The sequence below is a fragment of the Humulus lupulus genome, chromosome 1 (assembly GCF_963169125.1).
Source record: "Humulus lupulus chromosome 1, drHumLupu1.1, whole genome shotgun sequence".
Taxonomy (NCBI): Eukaryota; Viridiplantae; Streptophyta; class Magnoliopsida; order Rosales; family Cannabaceae; genus Humulus; species Humulus lupulus.
The window spans coordinates 118,204,571-118,223,543 of NC_084793.1; the positions used below are offsets into that span (position 1 = coordinate 118,204,571).

The following is an 18,973-nucleotide window of genomic DNA, read 5'->3' on the forward strand; positions in this document are numbered from 1 at the left end:
AGAATCTATCTTTGGTAGTTTTGTTAGTCAAAACAAAATTTAAACCCCACTTCATTTTTTTTACTCTGCACGTGTTTCATTTATCCATGTATTTAATTACAATCCATGCCTCTCTTTTTTCGTAGCAGAAATAAAACTCAAGACTTTCCCTAGTACTTGTGACATATAATTTAAGATGTTTGCTTGTAAATTGTTATTATACATTTGGGATGTTTGTGCTTCCATCTGAAAAAGAAAAATAAGGGCTTTTTGTTCCAAGTCAATTAACTAAGAACTCATCTTTTGGTCGTAATCAATGAATGCCCTATATTTCGTAACAATTGAACCGTGGTCCAAAATTGTAAGCGTCTTTAATAATACATCAAACACCTAACAATCAAAGGAATTTAAAGGCTGAACTAAATCAAAGAACAATTTTAATCCCTCAAACCTCAAAAAAAATACTTTTCAGAAGCCAAATTCTCAGCAGAGTCCAAACCACACAAAAAACAAAGAACGAATTGCAACATCAAAACAAACAAAAGGCCCAGTCATGGTCTCCGACGTTCAAATCTAATTGTCAGAAAAATGACTATGAAATAGGCTCAAAGACGACCCAAATACAAGCCAAAATAAATTTCAAAAAAGAAATGCGTTTAAAAACAGCTACTCAAGGATACAAAACACTTCTTTCCAGTGTCAGATATGTTGTCCTCCCTATTCTCTCCACCTTCAACCATTATCCAATAAGATTCCACCCAAAAATACCAAACTCTAATAAAACTATTTCAATCCCAAAAATACCAAACTCTGATAAAACTAAATACTAATACCAATTAATATAAAAAAAATAAAAAAACTAACCTTTGTTCTAGCAAAAAAATAACAATTAAATTATAAAAATAATAATGAACAATGGATTCACAGATTTTTTTTTTTTCATTTGCCTTTTCGACAAATATTCTTACAGACAAAATTACATACAGAACTACAAATCTCTATATACCAACCTAAAAGTCTCAGTTTTTTTTTTCAGTTTTGCTTTCTCCTGTTTCTCTTGTTTTTCAGTTTCCTTACTACCGGAAAAGAAGAATCAGATTAAACCCAAAAACAAAAAAAGAAAACAAAAAAAAACAAAAAGCAAATCAGAAGGGAACCACAACTTCACTACAAGCAAAATCGTCAGAATTTCTGATGGAATCTTCAGGCCACGAATCCCGAAGAAGCTTCAGCAATAGCTGGGCCTTTCGCTTAGCTCGGTCAGTACAATCGCTCTGAACCAGTAGTAGTAATTGTGTCAATATACCCGCCGCCACCGCCTCTCTCTGGTTCTCCTCCGACGCTGAACAAAGCGATAGCAGAGCTCCGGCTGCGTACTCCGTCGCCCGATCGGAGATTTTCAATATGATCTTCACCAGGAGCGGGACCGTGAGAGCGTGCGAGGAAAACACAGAGCAACCCGACGGGATACGACAGAGGAGTTCAATCGTGGCCAGAGCTCTCTCAGCGTCACATTTCTCGAAATCGGCCAGTCTATCGATCAATGTCTCGGCGGCCCCGGCGGAGACGGCTTTATGCCTTGTTTGCTTTACCAGGCACAAGGCAAACAAGGCCTTGATTCCGACTTTGAGAGCTCTTGGGTACGCAATCGGATTCCTTAGAATCTCGATCACGCCTTCAAAGATTTCGTCTACATTGCTGATTTGAGATCGGAGCTCCGGCGTCCGAGTTCCGGCAACTACGATCTCGACAAGCGCGGCCGAGTTGACTCGGACCTCAATCGAAGAGTGGAACAACATCCGCGTAAGATAGCCTACCCGGGCCGGTTCCGACGCAACCGAAGCGCAGTCCGACTCAGCCAATGGAAACATCACGAGGAGCGCGAGCGCCTCGTGGCTCAAATCCGAATCCGCCGCATTGGAAAAGACAACGTCGAGGAGTGTCCCTCGCACATCGAAGGCGGAAATAACGGCTCGGTTCTTGTCCGAATCGCGAGCGAGTCCCCTGAGTCGCCTCAGCGCAGAGAGCCGCGACGGAGGGGCAATCGTCATCGAGGAGGCCTGCGACAGGAGTGAGCGGACCATGGTGGGGTCGGCAGGTTGCTTCGGCGTTGGAATGCGCTCGACGCCGAAGGAACGGTTCGCCACGCACCATTCCTGGATGAGCCGTCGGAGTGTATGGTTCGGGATGAGGGTGAAATCGGTGAGTGGAGATCGGGTGACTGGACACGTGGTATTCCCGGTGGCCACCCAGGACTCAATACTGGCACGGTCGTAGGTCTGACCGGTACTCACGGTTACCGGGTCACACATAAGCTCAAGTGAGATCGGACACCTGAAATGGTACGGAATCTGAACCCCCAAATCTAACGGCTCTAAACTGCCCGGCATAGTAGTAGTCGTAGTAGAATAATGAAGTAGAAGGGTGTTCCTATTAATAATGGTGGGGAAGAGAAAGTGAGTTCTAGTCAATTTACCTAAACTCTGAGCGAGTCTGCAAAATTCTATTTGGCTATTCTTATATCAAATAATAAGAACAGAGAGACATATACTGATATAACCCAAAAAAAAAACACACCCAAAAAGTTTTGGGCTAAAACAAGGACTATATCTCTGCTGGTGCAGTTCAGTGCTTCTTTGCCTCCTGCCCTTTCATCTGACTCAAATGACCACACGTGTGGTGCCCATTTAATTATTTTCTATCTTAACTTTGAAAACCTAACCCTGGTTGGGTAATGGTCCAGGAGTCTGGTCAAAACCAAATTGTGCGACTGAGAGATTTTGGGTCCCACCAAACGAATTCTTTCTTTCACTCCTATTTACGTCAAGGGTTTGTTATAATGTTATGCTACTCGCTGTCCATTCACTGTTTAGAGAGATTGATTGAGCATCATTTCATTAATGAGGCTAATTGTTTGCTTTTATGCCCTTCGTTTATTTGATATATTTGAATTTGGTCCCTGTTCTATTTCTAGTTTTGATATTTATACATAAATTGTGTACCCCAAGTTAAAGTTAAATATAATCAAGAACTAAAACAATGTTATATCATTATATATTTGCTTAATTTAACGTTATGATGGCAAATCAAATCTAACTTCGTAATTGAATGGAAAGACCAACCATTTTTAATTAAAAGTGCTAAGATCTCAATCTTCAACATGTCATCTTTTTAAAGTTGATGTCCCCAAGAAATAAGAGTGACACAACAGGTAATAGATGACAAAGCCTTTTTTCTGTACTTTTTTTATAATATTGAAGCAATAGTTATCCTTTTATATTGTTTTTTTTCTTTTTCTTTTTCTTTTTAGGGAGAAGTGAATCAATTACCGTTAGTAAACTTACAAATATCTATCTATACATATATTAAAAAAATTTGTTAATTTTTATCGAGGAAGTAAAATTAAAAATGAAAAGATGAGTTCTAGTATAATTGGATTCAACATATCTTTACAGTTGTTATCATAATTCAAAAAGACATAAGAAAAATGGCAAATGAAAAGTGCCTAGAATTTTTATTTATATTAAAAAAGAAAATTGATAAGGAGAGTTCAATAGTAAAAAGAACTTTCGATCTTTTCCCTTAATTTTTAATGACCAAAAAGAAACCTTTTAGCTTTGTCTGTTCTATATATTACACACTTCTGGAACCTAATGTTTATTTTACTATCCAGAGGTCGTATTTGTCTTCTTTTTCGTACATTCATGTTACAAGGTTGGACTCAAACATGGATCCTCGAAATGAAAAAGATTAATTAAGAAAAAGATAGAAAATGAACGGATGACTTTTTATTGACTAGAAAAAACAGACACTAAAATAGATAGAGGATTAGAAGTGAGGCGGAAAAAAATAGAGAAAACAGACTTGTAGGGGTAAAAAAGAAATATGAGAAGAATAAGAGGGGTGCCTCACAAAGTAGATGTGAATTAATTAGGTTTGAATTGTCTGCAATTAGTGTTAAAGTGGGCAGTCAAAGGTCAAAGATGAACAGATAACAGAGGAATGTGCGGGTCCAGGTTGTCTTGCCACCTCTTTATCCGAGTGTGCCCATCCCAAAAAATATAAAAAATCTCATGTGGATAACATTAATAGGGTGGTTGTTCATCTCGTGGGTCCCACTCTAAGTGGACGATTTTGATTAAGTGGATCCCACATGAGCTCTCTTTGTGATTGTGATCTAATCTTTACCTTAACTAATTTTTCAAATGTATTTATTTATAAATATATATATATATATATATATATATATACGCAAGTAGAGGGGAAAAGAAGAGAATCTCTCACATGTTGCCTTGGCCCTTTAAGTCAGGTAATAGGAGTGCGGAAAGTGCAAGCCTCCTAATCAACTTTGTGCGCACATATATTGTTTTTCATCAATGACAATATTATTTTATTTTAAGCAGATATTTATCTATTAACATATGGCATTCAAATTGAAAAAACTAAGTAATGATAACATACTTCAATTAATATAATATATATCACATAACGTGTAATTGTATGGAGGAGTTTTGCTACATATGATGGCATTCAACGCTTAATGAGCAGTATTATATTTTTGATTTCGTAAAGTTAATTACTATGTTAATCATTGACGTAGGGCAAAATAATTGGAAAAAAGAAGAAAAATTAAAAATAAATGAATATTTGCGAGTACTAAAACTTTTTTGGCGGTGAATATACCAAAACATTATATTTTTTTTCTTGTATTTTAGTTACAACCATTAAGTCTGACTTTTGACTAGTTAATAGTAAAGTGTCAGCTAAATGTTGGTCTACGTTTTGGTACTTTGAATAAAGTTTTAGTATTTATTCATAAATAAAATACAAAATTTAGGTATTTTAATCATAAGATAAACACAAATATTGGATATTTTAGCAGCATTTCGTTTATTTATTATTTAGGAGACTATAATAAGTTTAAGATTTGATATTAATTTTTATTTAATACCACTAATTTATTTTTTTCTTTTAATTAAACTAAATTTTAAATATATTTTTTCATTTTAAAAATATTTTTTAATTATTTTTTATATTTTAAAATATATTTTAATTGCATTATGAAACTAAATGATTTTATAAAAAAAACAATATAATCATGTTTTGAACCCTCAATTTATACTTCAACCACATTTGTTGGATGTCACGTTTTGAGCATAATTAAGTATCATTTATTTTTATTTTTATACTTCAACCACCTCTAATACATTTTTTTAATTTTAATTTCAAAAATAACTTTTTTATACTGTTTTTTGAGAAACTTTGAAAACTCTTTCACTCTTCAAGTAAATTGTCATATTCCGACCACCATACTACTACACACGCCGGACGAGAGGGAAGACGCTGTGTCGACAATCTCACGGTCCAAACCTTGCCGCCATATGTTGCCAGAGAAGACTACACTCGCTGATCAAAGTCCCTGTAGGTGCGACTTTGACTGCATTTTTCGGCGAACTCCGACCACCCTGAGTCTCAAGGGTGGTACCGTTGGAACGATCTCTTCAAGAGGAACACAACCTAGCCATTCACTTTGGCTATATGTCAACATTTTTTGACGAGTTTGTGGGTATTCCGGGACTTTGGAAGCTTTTTCTGGGCACATAGTTGGTTGTTTTGGCTCAAGAGTGGTACCATCACGACCTACTCTTGAAGGTGGTCATTTTGATATATGAAAAGCATGAGTTTCTTGACGTCGCCGGAGAAGATGATGGGATGGAGTAGTTTTTGTGTTGTGTTTGAAAAGTAACGTTTAAGTTTCTTTTTTAGATTTATTTGTAAAAAAAAACGGAAAGGTCTCTTAATAATTGTAATAAGTAATTTCTGTGTTGTATTTAAAAAAGTAACTATGTAGTTGCTTTTTAATTTGATCAAACAAAAATTAATAATAATAGACTGAAATGTGCATTTATTATTATAATTCGAAAGCAACTTTTAAGTTTCTTTTTTGTTTAATTAATATAAAAAATATTATTACTCCCATTTTGAGCTTTAAAGCTCACATTCTTTTGGTATTTTAGAAAATGGCATATTGACCATACACCAAAATAATTAGGTTAATATTTATAATAAGATTTGATTTTAAAAAAAATCATATTTTATTATTAATATTTCAGATTTATTTTGTAAATCTCATTTTGTTGTTTAATTTCTTTTTAGTCATTTTCTCCATCTATAAATAGGGACTCTCATTTCACATTTGGTATGTAATTTTTAGGTAGCAAAACTCTACCAAATTTTAGTCACATTGCTCATATTTTCTCTCTAGAATTTCATGAGAATGTCTAGCATAATATGCTAACCTTCTTAAGAAGGTTAGGATGATCCTATATGCACTATGACTTTGTTTGGTATTTTTGATTCACCATGTGCTTAAAGTTTATATATTTGAGTGATTTATTTTCTCTCATATCTACTTCTTCATCTTGTTATCTATATTTATGTTTACTAATAGTATATAGATTTTGTCAAGCACTTTCTATGTATTATCAAATTTGTGAAAATAATGTAGATAATATCTTTATCATTTTCTCCATCTCATTCATATATTTACGTTTGCTAAATTCTATATAGAATTAGTCATGCTCTTTCTATGTATTTTATAAATAGTAAAAGTAATATTTGTGTTAGGTTTTATGTCCATTCTTTTATTGCATTATTGTCAATGGTATAATGTCATTTTTAGATTTCTTATAAGATTTATCTCATCTTTCCATGGTAAAGAATAGTAATCACTTTAATACATTTTTGTGAAATATATTTGTACTTCAATGTTAAATCTTTCAAATGAATAGTTGGGATGTGAACTATCCATTTGTGTAATTTTTGTGAATCAAAGATCCAAATAAATAAGTATGCATATTGGTGACTCTTGATCCTTCCTACTTGTTACCTATTGTTACATCAAACTTTAGTCTATCTTTATTTTAATCTTTAAATCTCAAAAATAACAAAAATATCACTTGTTATATTTTCCTCATATTATTTATCTCTAAACTTTAGTTATTGATTAACTTTATTTCTTTGCCTCCTTGTGGAATCGACTGCCCGATCCATACTACCACCACCGCTTAGTGGATGCATGTTTTGGGCGTTAAACAAAAACATATCCAACTTTGAAAATATAGGGGTATTGTTTTGAACTTTGAGGTGTTTTTAAGCTTTCAACTTCTCAAATGTGTGTGTACACATCATAAATGAGTAGAAAAAAAATCACCTAAAATGGACACCTGAGTGAAAATTTGTGCACTTTCTATGACTTTCATCGAGTTGCATCGAGATGTGTCGAGGCATGTCGAGGTGGCATCGAGGCAGATGGTTTTTTTTCATGAAAATTATGATTTTTAAGGGCTCATCAAGCTGGACATCGAGGCACATCGAGGTGTATCAAGGTATATTATAAAAATCATGATTTTCATGAAAAAAATATCATCTGTCTCGACACACCTCGATGCAACTTGATGCAATTCATAGAAAGTGCATAACTTTTCACTCGGGTATCCGTTTTAGGTGATTTTTTTTTAATTTGGGTAATTTTTTTTTAGATCTATACATCTAAGATATGTATACACACATTTGGGAAGTTGAAAGCTTGAAAAAACCCTAAAGTTCAAAACAATACCCTTATATTTTCAAAGTTGGGTATGTTTTCAAGCTTTAAACTTCCCAAATGTGTATCTATACATCTCAGACATGTAGATCACAAAAAAATACTCAAATTAAAAAAAATCACCTCAAACGGACATCTGAGGGAAAAGTTATGCACTTTCTATGAATTGCATCGAGGTGTGTCGAGGCATGTCGAGGTGACATCGAGGTGTGTCGAGGCAGATGATTTTTTTTCATTAAAATCATGATTTTAAGGACCCATCGAGCTGGGTATCGAGGCTCATCGAGGTGTATCGAGTTTTCTGCAAATTTTTACGTTTCAAATCTAAAAAATTGCAAAAAAACTAAAAAATCATGAACAAATCTATTCAAAATACATAAATTAGTGTCTTAATTGAATTTTTAGTGGGTTTAAGTTTTATATCATCAAAAACTATCGTGAGACATTTTATTTTAGTCTCCATGTATACTTTAAGAGAGAAGACAAAGAGGGAGGAGGATGCCAAAGTTGGGGACGTTTTTTCAAAGAAATTTGGTAGTGATGATGGTTTTGTGGGGGCTATCATGACTCTCCAAAGAATCAAATGGTGACCCAAAGAGAGAGAGGGAAGAGAGATGGAGGCTAAAAAACATGAAAAAGTTATTTTTGGAAACCAAGCAAATAGTAGCATTATTTTGGAATGTTAGTAAATGATGATATTTTTTTGGTATATGAACCTACACTATGCATAAATACCCAAAATTTTCATTTATTTTAATTAAAATAAAAAATGAATGTATTAAAAATTAAAATTATATCCTTAAACCTATTTTTGTCTTCTAAAAAATAAATAAGAGAAATTTGCAGCTAAAGTGTCTAAACTTTGTGTATACTTATGGATAAATACCAAAATTTTGTTTATTTTGGTAGTGAAAATGTCTAAACGTGAACCAATCTTTAGCTGACATGTGACTATTAACTGCTCAAAAAGTTAAACGTAAAGGTTGTTAGAGATTTAAATAAACAGAATGGAGAAAATTAACAAACATAATAATATATTATTAATTGAAGAACAGAAAAAATAAATACGAAAAAATAAAACTGATAAGTGAAAAGAAAGCCGAGGCACGTAAAACACGTTTTCCTTAAAGCAGATTTGCCCCTTCTACCTGATTGGTGTTAGAGGATACGTGAGCAACCACTTCCCAGGATACAACGACTAACGAGTAGAGGAATACACCACTTTCACTACTCCAGCGAACTCGGATTAATACATTCACTCTATCACCTTAAGACTTACGAAAAACACAGAAGAAGAAGACAAGAGAGCTTTTTAGTGAGTGACTCTTTTTGTTGGTGTCTCTAGAATGAAAGGTGAAGCCTCCTTTTATAGGCTTCATATGGGGTGGAATACAAAGTGTGGACACAAGGGAATTAATGCCAAAAATCCCACAAAATTAGAGATATTGATCAATCACAATCTTTACCATAATTTCTTATATCAATCAGAATATTCACCATTATTACGGTGATTACATCCTTGACCAAATCTGCATTTATTAGCAGCTATCAATGGACCACATTTAAGGCATCAATTTTCCATTCACACATTAGCCTAAATTGGCTATTTATTATATATAAAATATAATTTTTCCAACAAAGGTTAGTACGGAAATGCAAGAAAAAGTAACACCTTGGTACTTTTATTGACAAAAAAAGAGTTTTGAACTTAACTGTGAAAAAAGTTAAAATTTTGGTATGTTAGCCGTAAATATCCCAAAAGTAAATAAAATAAGGATGACAATAACAAGAGTTAAGAAATAAAGTTTTTTTTTTTAGAGGGAGTGAAGAAATTGAGTATTGATTGATGCAATTTATCATTGGTTCTCAAATATATTTAAATTTAAAATAAAATATAGCCACTATATGGTATCCTACAACATTATATAGCTAGCACTACTACTTTTGGATATTGCACACCACTATTCTTTTCGATTCGACTTGTTGGTGGTGTGGTCTGGTGTGTTGTGTGGGGGTTGCTTTGTGTCCATGTCAAATTCGATCCCCGTTACAATTGATATTTGATACGGAGGGCTTGAGATGAAATTAAAGGAGATCGAGGAATATAGTGTCACCCACTATGCACCAAAACTAATAATAAAAATAATAATAATGCTCTTCAACTCGTCACCACTATAGAGAATAATCAATAAGAATTAACAAGAATTCTTCCATAATAAAATAATGGGATCACCAAATCTCATAATATATATAGATATTATACATATAAAAAGAAACATGTATTATATAATTAACATGTTTGTAAATCCTATGGCAATGAGTAGTGTACTGTATCGTCGGTTTACAACTGTGAATGTATTAGCATGCAAAAGTAGCCAATTGAGTTGATAATGAAAATATCAACAATAATATCAGTATCCAAGATGTTCCGAACATTTACGGAATTTTTTTTTTTAAAAAAAAAACATAAAGTTTGGGAAATGCTTCAATAATTGATATCACTTTATTTATGTTCATATTTATTTTTATCCAAAAAAAAAAAAAAGTTATACAAGACAATTGTGAATAATATGATTAATTTTAGGTGAAGTAACTTTCGGATTTTTTTTTATATATATTAGGAGAAACATAAACAAGGTCAAACAAAATACAATTACGAAAAATGCACCAAATATAGAAGTTTATGACAATAATTATCGCCGTTAAAAAAAATAAAAAAAGCAATACATTTTTTTAAGACTTCCAACTATAAATGGAAAAAAAAATCCAAACATATCTAATTACACTACGTAAAGAGATCAAATTATCAAAATATCATCATTGTTAAAAATGAAAATCACTTTAATATTATATAGGACTCGTTTGACAAAAATTCTCATTTATTATAAATATTATATATATATATATATATATGGATATTTATAATAATAAAGAATCATTAGGCTACCTAAAGTAAAATATCAGCATTAATTATTGATTATATTTAGAGTAGTTACCTGATTTTCTTAGGGCTTATTTATCTGTATAAATAAGGGTCATTCCCCTATTAAAATAACATATACAAGAGTTTTACTCTCTCTTTACATATCTCTTATTTTGTTTATTTATTTATATTTTATATTTCTGTAATCTTAATAGTTTTGTTGACGGGGTTTTTCGCCAACAGTGAATCAAGAAAATAACAAGGTCAAATTAGTGCTTGATGGTAAACCGAAGTAAGAAAATTATTCTCAAGAACACTAGTCTTTTTACGTAGTTTAGTGGTTAAAATACACCTAATCCAAGAATCTATATTATTACTGTATTTCTCTCTCTATTTGGACATAATCTCGGTATTTCAGAATAATCCTCTCATTTTCCTGTCCAATATTCTCAACATTTATAGAGAAATTTCTTGGACAGGTTTGAGTAACCGCGCGAGTCAATCATGGATTTGCGTATATATTACATTTATTATGAAATATTCCTATTTATACTAGGATATGATATGATCATGAAATAAATAATCTCCTAATATTTGGGACATTAACTATCACAGGCTGGCCATAAATGATCATATAAAGCATCCGAGTCTTCGGAGATCCGTGGACACGCCATATCTCCAAGTTACCACGAACTGAATGCACCGCCGAGCTCGTATCATAGAGGTCGTGCCTTATAAATATTACAAGCTCGCGCTTTTCAATTTATGCATCCTTAGCTCGTGCACTCATCATGAGAACCGTGCTATCAACGTGGAGGATACCTGGACTTATAGGCTATTCCTTCCCTGCAGTTACCTGCTAGCTGTACACGATCTGAGTAAAAGGCTCGTGCTGAAATTAGGATACACATTTGCCCCCCAAGTCCCTGCTCGTGGTTTACGACGTCATCTTCTGATCTACATAGTAGGGACTTGTAGACTTCTATTGCAATTTCCCATACTTGTCTACCACTCGAGTACTGGACACATGGAACACTACCATTGGCATCTGTTCGGGTTTCGAGGACTGCAATTATGGTCTTGTCAAATTTTTGCCGCCATTTTGTCCTTTGAAACACAACCCTCGGATCTTGAACTGACCAAATCGGATGGCTCACATTGATTTATGCCGTTTACGTATAAATAGGATAGACAATTATCACAATTCATCACCTTTTATTCGAAAACTTTCTCTATATTCTCTCTTCTGTGCTTTTCAAACCTTCTTCTTTCTCAGAGAAAAGAAAACCCAAAAACTCTCCGTTGCAAGATCTCTCCGACATCCAGTTGTTCGATTACTTAGGAGTGAGTTTTCCAGGCCTTGCGAAATATACTTCTTCAACTGACGAACACATTGTAAGTCTTGTCGTTTCAAATACACTCTTTCTTTACGGATTTCTGTGTTTTATTTACCATGCTTTGCCGTAGTTGATATTAGGGGTTTTCTCGATGTTTTTGGCACTTAGGTTTCAACTTAAGGTTTACTGAGAAGGTTTAGAATATCTCTTAAAAACTATGACATTCACGAAACTGGGTATTTTCTGGGTAAATTTTAGGAAATACCCATTCGGGGTATAGAAGATGAAAGGTTAGGGTTCAAAAACCAGATTGCTTAGGGAACACACTTTTTTGGGTGGTTTTTCTCTAAACCGCCCCCCAAGGACAGTAGTGGCCGGATTTTCTGACATACGGATCCCTAAACATCAGGGGTTTGTTGGGGAAACCGAGGCGTGTAGCGTAGGATAGCGCGTGACATCACGCAGCGGGATGAGACTAACTCAGCTCGTTTATCAGAGACACCATTTTCCTCTGTACTTCTGTGTCTTTACCTTTACAAAATCTTAGGTCGCCTACTAAGTGACTCGTCATTCTTGTTCGTTAGGCGATCTAATGGCACCCAAGAAGAGCGTACCCAAGAAAAATGCACCTAGCCCATCAACTCAACAAACCAACAAGGGAAAAGAGATCGCCTCCGAATCTCCTCTTCCTCATTTCGAACCTGTGGTGGAGAAGGAGATCATGATTGACCCTAACGCGTTCTTCGAGGCAGAGAAAATCATCTCCAAGATCACGACGCAAGGAAGGGTCAATAAAATAATGCTAAGTCACAATATAGAGGTCGGGTTCGGCATCCTCATTGCTCGACCTCTATTCAAAGGGGAACGGAGCTGCGCACCCCTCCAGGACGACTTCGCGGCCTGGAGTGACGAGCACTTAAAGGCGAGGGCCTTCCTTCCCCTAGATCAATATTTTGTTGACTTCCTCAACTACGTGAAGTTGGCACCGTTTCAACTCCCCCCAAATTCATACCGACTTCTGGTGGGGCTGAAATACCTCTTTTTAAAACACCAGTGGGAGGTCCCCACTCCAGCAGATTGTTGGGGTTTTATGCCCTAATTGAAACCCAAATTCTTTGTAATCTCATTTTATTATCAATAAAAGAATAGAAATCATTTTTTGACTTGGTCAATCACTTTGCTCGCATGTTTTATTTTCATGATTATTTGCTTAATATAAACTTCTATTAAATCCGGAGCATATAGCTAATCTTATTTATGGTGACGTAATCACAGTGGAATATAAATATGATTATATGTTCAAAATAAGTTAGTCCTAAGATTAGTCAGTGCACATGATTTACACTGACTTGCCAATCTACGATATGATCTACTTACACATTATAGTGTTATGTTCTTTCCAGAACATTAGCAAAGTAGAAAAGATCGGATGTATTTGTTACATCGGACAGGACTGATATTGATAGTTGATAAGATAAGTAAATATACTGTTATTATCTATTCTAGTCATACCATATAGTTGACCATAGGTCAATTCAATCTCAATTCTGAGTGGTTAGTATTCTAACTGATTGTATTATTTGAGTTCTTTGACTTGTTCGTTACCAGCTTACCCTACGGACTAGCCCATACTTACATCTTGGTAACTCGGCAGTATAATTGAGTGGGAGTGTTAATCATAGATATGAATATCTATAGCTTCTGATGAAGAAGTGAAACGATGGTTTCCTTTTAGTTTGGTTCAAGGTGTTAAATGATAGATATCTCATTTCAGTAATTAAATTAGTTTAGTGAAATATCATTTACAAGGAACTAAGTGTTTTAAGGATAAAATATAATGAGGGGTAAAACGGTATTTTAGTCCTATCTCATTGTAGACCGTCTATAGAGGATTGAGTGACAATTATGGTTGTAACAATGGATAATTAATAGCGTATCTATATTTGTTATAGAGTGTTCTATGAATTCAAGAGTACAATTCCGAGTCTATAGTGGAGTCACGAGGAATTAATAAGTTAGTAAATTTATTTGTTAGATTTATGATAACTTATTGGGGCTTGATTTCATAGGCCCATGGTCCCCATTGTACCTTGGATAAAATCATCTAGATAGTCTCAATTAATTGATTTAATCGTCAATTCGAATTATCAAAGTTGACCAGGTCAATTTTGGATAGTTTCACAGAGTTGTGTAATTTTGAGAAGAAAAGAGAAATTATGGTAGATTTATTAATTAAGATAAATTGGTATCTAAATTAATAAATAAATTTAAATCAAGGATCAAATTATAAATAATTAATTTGATAAAGGATTTAAATAATTATTTAATTAATTAAATCAATAGAAAATAACACAGGCCTTGATTTTAAGTCCAATGGGCTTATAATCAAATGGGAAATTTCACGGGCCTATCGCCCATGATAATTTCGACCTAGGGCTTCAAAATGGCTGTTATTTTATTGATTTTTTAATTAAATTAAATGGCCTAATTGAGTCTATAAAATGAGTGCTTAGAGAGAAGTCAAAGATAAGTCACAAGTCAGATTTTCTGATAGTTTTAGATTCTCTCTAAACACAAGTCATTTTCTAAGCCTCTTTGTTATTTTCTCTTCTTATCTCTATATCTATCTCATGTGTTGAGAATTGCCCACACTAGTCTAGGTGGTTCTAAGGATACATTGGAAGATTGTGAAGAAAATAGAAGATCGGTTCAGTTTCTTGATAATACTCTGCGACAGAGAGGATACAAGAGTTAGAGAAACTGAAGGAAGGACTCTTTAATTCCGCTGCGTATACTGTAAGTATTCTATTATTTGTTTCTCTTTGAATTCAATTTTAGAAACATGTTTTAGGTTATCTCGTATTAATTTGTTTAATATTAGATATACATGAAAATAAATAAAGATCATGTATAAGCTAATCTAACACAGATATCCTCTACTTCTTCTTCCTTAAGGCCAACCCAGAGCAAAGAAGGCGAGGTGACGGGTTCTACTACCTCACCAGATTTTCGAACTCAGCCTCAGTTATCAAGCTCCCCAACAACCCCAACGACTACAAGGATCAATTCTTTATGTCGAATGGGTTCCGCAACTGCGAACATCAATACTTCAACCGTCCTTGTAAGTCTTCTTTCTTTTCTCAGCTCACAAAATCATTCTCTCTTTTTAATAGACATATTCCTTGTATTTATACTAATTGAGTTTACTATTTTTTTTATGCAGCCATATTCGCGAGGACGGAGAAGTCTACGACCCTCGAGGATCAGTATGACACATTATCTGGGCTTTCGGCCCGCGAGAAGGATTACCGCCAGCTCGTGACTAATGTCACGATGCTGGCGTGCAAATTGATTGGTGAAGGCCAGACTTTGGTCTTTAGAAGGACACGGGCTACCCTTCCGGTAGTCCACGAGCTCCCGCCTCCCCAAGAAGGATACTTTGAGGCTGCTGAAGAGGAGGAATAAGAAGAAGATGAAGTGCCTCTTGTGCAAAAGAGGCGGGCTCCTGAGGCTGCTCGGGACCCTGACCTAGAACGAGCTACATCGAGGGCAGCAGTTGGCCCCTCCGGCCAAGGTAACCCATACCCTATTAGATAGGGTTGTCGCCGATTTTAGGCTAGTTAGATTTAACCCAAAACAGCTCGTCCACCGCCACCCTTGTAATCCAGACCGTAACATAACCCTGCTCTAGTGCATGGACCATCTAGTGTTGTGTCATGATATGGGTTATCCTAAGGGCACTGTTGTTGTAGATAACACCTCAACCATTAGGTCAACCATTTTTGAGGAGTATGGGACCAATCGTAGGTCGTGGGCACCTTTGCCCCTGGATTTAGGCAATATATAGATGAGTCTAGCCCCGAGGTAGAACTTGAACCCGAACTTCCTATAATCCAAGAAATTGTAGACTTAGACTCCCCATCTCATCCAGTAATCCCAAGGCCGAAGGTCGTGATAATAGACTCCTCCCCTAGCTCGGAGGGTAGGACTTTCATTTATTTCTTTCATGTAAATTTATGACTTTACTTGTGTATTAACTCCATTATTGTTCTTTTTAGGTGAAGAGATGGAACGATCAGGAGCTCCCGACCTCCACACAGCATTCCAGGGGGGAAGAACCATCTCGGGTCCTACCATAAAGAAGCCCCAGTTTACAAAGAAAACGCCTCCTGCGGCAGGAAACACCTCCAAATCTCCTACTAAGGGGAAAAGTACGAGCTCAGCAGTTCCGACTTCTATCGTGACTGAGAAAAAGATTCCTCCTCCTTCTCCTCCTCCTCGATTTCCACCTGCTCCTTCTCGAGATCAAGTTATACAAGTTGATCCCCCAGCTCCTTTTGTCCCCACCACTATTGTGCGCATCACAGTCAATCCTCAGGACCTGGAGAAGATCCCCGATACTTTTCGGGGAACTCTCTACGAGACGGCGAACCACATAGTGGAGCACGTATACAAAGTCAACCCGAGGGATTTGAGGACGATAGAAGAGAGGAGCCCAGAGAACGTCCTGGAGTCCGCCTTGGGGATGACTCTCATAGTAAGATATCATTCCTTATTGAATTTCTTCTTTTCATTTTGCCCAATTATGCGTCTAACTTGTCTCTTTATTTTGCAGTCGGCCCTAGCTCAGCACCGCAGTATAGCCCGGGCTAGGGCTAGGAATGATGAACTCTAGGCTGCCAAGATTGCCCTGACTGCTGCTCAAGAAGGCGAACGAACTGCCAAAGCTGCCCTCACAGCTGCTCAAAAAGGTGAGCACGATGCCAAGGCTGCCCTTGCATCGTCTCAAGAACATGAGCAGGCCACAAAGGTTGCCTTGGCTTCTCTTCAAGTCGAGGTTGATGAGGCCAAATCCAAGAAGCTAGAGGCTGAGGTCGCTGTTAAGGAGGAGAAAGCGACCTCACTGTCCTCCATGGAAGGCATGTTGTACCATTGCTGGGCATTTAACCAGGATGGATTACCAACCATCCATGGAAGTCATGTTGTACCATTGTTAGGCATTTAACCAGGATTAATACACAAACTAATTTATGAATAACCTTATAAGGGGAAAATATTTAAAACCATATGAACAGGAAACATTATATAACAATCCCTCATTATTTAATTAAATGGCTTTTATAACTAAGCCTTACATAGATGGTTGGTAATACTATTGATAATACTTCTTTAAGTGCATCGCGTTCTAGGTTCGTGGGACTGTTTCTCCACTAAGCCGAGCTAACTTGAAAGTTCCCTCACGCAAAATTTCCACGATCTAATAGGGACATTCCCAGTTCGGACCTAAAGCCCCGTCTTTAGGGTCCTTGTTCGCCTAGAAGACCCTTCAGAGAACTAGATCGCCCAAACCAAAATTAAGTCTTTTGACCTTGGAATTAATGTAACGAGTGATTTTTTGTTGGCAATGTGCGAGCTGTAGTTGTGAATCCTCTCGTTTCTCATCAATCAGGTCGAGAGACGCATTAAGGAACTCATCATTCCACTCCTGGCTGAATTTCCATAACCTGTGCATGGCTACCTTTGCTTCAATGGGAAGGACGACCTCACTTCCGAAAGTCAGGGAGAAAGGAGTGTGCCTTGTGGAGGTCCTGTGGGAAGTTCGGTATGCCCAGAGTGCCTGCAGGAGCTGCTCGGGCCAGACTCCTTTGGCCTCATCTAACCTTTTCTTGAGGCTCGCTTTTAGGGTCTTATTCACAGCTTCGACCTGTCCATTGGCCTGTGGATATGCAACCAAAGAAAAACTTTTGATTATGCCGTGTCTTTCACAGAAATCGGTGAAGAGATCACTGTCAAATTGGGTTCCATTATCTACCATGATCTTTTCAGGAAGCCCAAACCGGCACACAATGTTTTTAACCACAAAGTCGAGGACTCTTTTTGAAGTGATGGTTGCCAAAGGCTCGGCCTCTACCCACTTCGTGAAATAGTCAATAGCCACCACCGCATAACGAACTCCTCCCTTTCCATAGGTAAAGATCCTATTAAATCAATTCCCCATACTGCAAATGTCCATCGAGGTTCGTGGTGTGTACAGTATCTTGAATTGGCTGAGTTCTATTGCCCATTTTAAAAGGCATCCTAACGCTTCAGGTTTATGTAATACCTGCCTTAGAGGTTGGTCGGTCATGACGTGGATTGAATGGGACTGGAAATATGGTCTAAGCTTCCTGGAAGCCAATATTAGGCAGAATGCTATCTTTTCTATTAGTGGGTACCGTGATTCAGCCCCAAGGAGTCTTTTGCTTATATAGCACACTGGTTTTTTAGCACAGTCTTCTTCTCGAACTAACACGGTGCTGGCCGCATTTTCTGTTACGGCCAAATATAGGAACAGGGGCTCTCCAGATATAGGCTTAGACAATACTGGGGGTTCGGCCAAATGCGTCTTTAGGGCAAGGAATGCCAGCTCGCACTCCTCAGTCCATTCAAATTTCTTATTTCCTCTGAGCAAGTTGTAAAAGGGCAAACACTTGTCAGTGGACTTTGAAATAAATCGGTTTAGCACCGCCACTTTTCCAGTCAAGCTCTGAACTTCTTTGCGCAAGCTGGGTGTCACGGGCCATCAAATTCACTACTCGAATTGATGGAATGTGCAGCACTTGTTAGCGCTCTCAGCTAGCAAGTCAGCCTAAATTCACACCCGCGACAAACAAACCCAATGGTTAGCCACGTTACAAGTCTCGCACATGTAAGGGCAATGACGAAACATGAGCAAGCACAAAGCAAGACATCCAAGCACAACATCCCACACAATAACTAGAGCATAAAACACAGGCAAGTGGCACGCGATGACCCAACGAAGGTAACAAACATGCAACACATAGACCATAAAGGAAGCATACAAAAAGGGACATGGATAAACATCGTTTTATTCATATAAGGCCTTGATAGGGCAAGGGAGTATACAACTCTGGCCCCTATCTGCTGGTGGCCATGGTGCTTCCCTGAGTCACCAGGTCACCTCCCCCTAAGGAGCCTTCTAGGGATACAAGGTCTTCCCAGTAACATATATGATTTTGTCTAGGAGACATATGCATAATTACAAAATTGCCACTACCCTACCCCATGAGGTTGCTTGGTGCAAGACTTGACTAATGATCAAGCACCAAGGCATGCTGTAACGCCCTG

General features: G+C 36.6%; 1 protein-coding gene across 1 annotated transcript; it reads right to left on the reverse strand.

Annotated features, from left to right (window-relative positions):
- Positions 1–844: 844 nt before the first annotated feature.
- LOC133797229 (U-box domain-containing protein 26) lies at positions 845–2,627 on the reverse strand. The gene has a single exon (XM_062235070.1). It carries the CDS (start codon positions 2,367–2,369, stop codon positions 1,125–1,127), a length of 1,245 nt encoding a protein of 414 aa, XP_062091054.1. The 5' UTR covers positions 2,370–2,627; the 3' UTR covers positions 845–1,124.
- Positions 2,628–18,973: the final 16,346 nt, after the last annotated feature.

What these genes read in the sequence shown, in the direction of transcription:
- LOC133797229 (XM_062235070.1), bottom strand. Translation starts at nt 2,369, where the DNA reads ATGCCGGGCAGTTTAGAGCCGTTAGATTTGGGGGTTCAGATTCCGTAC.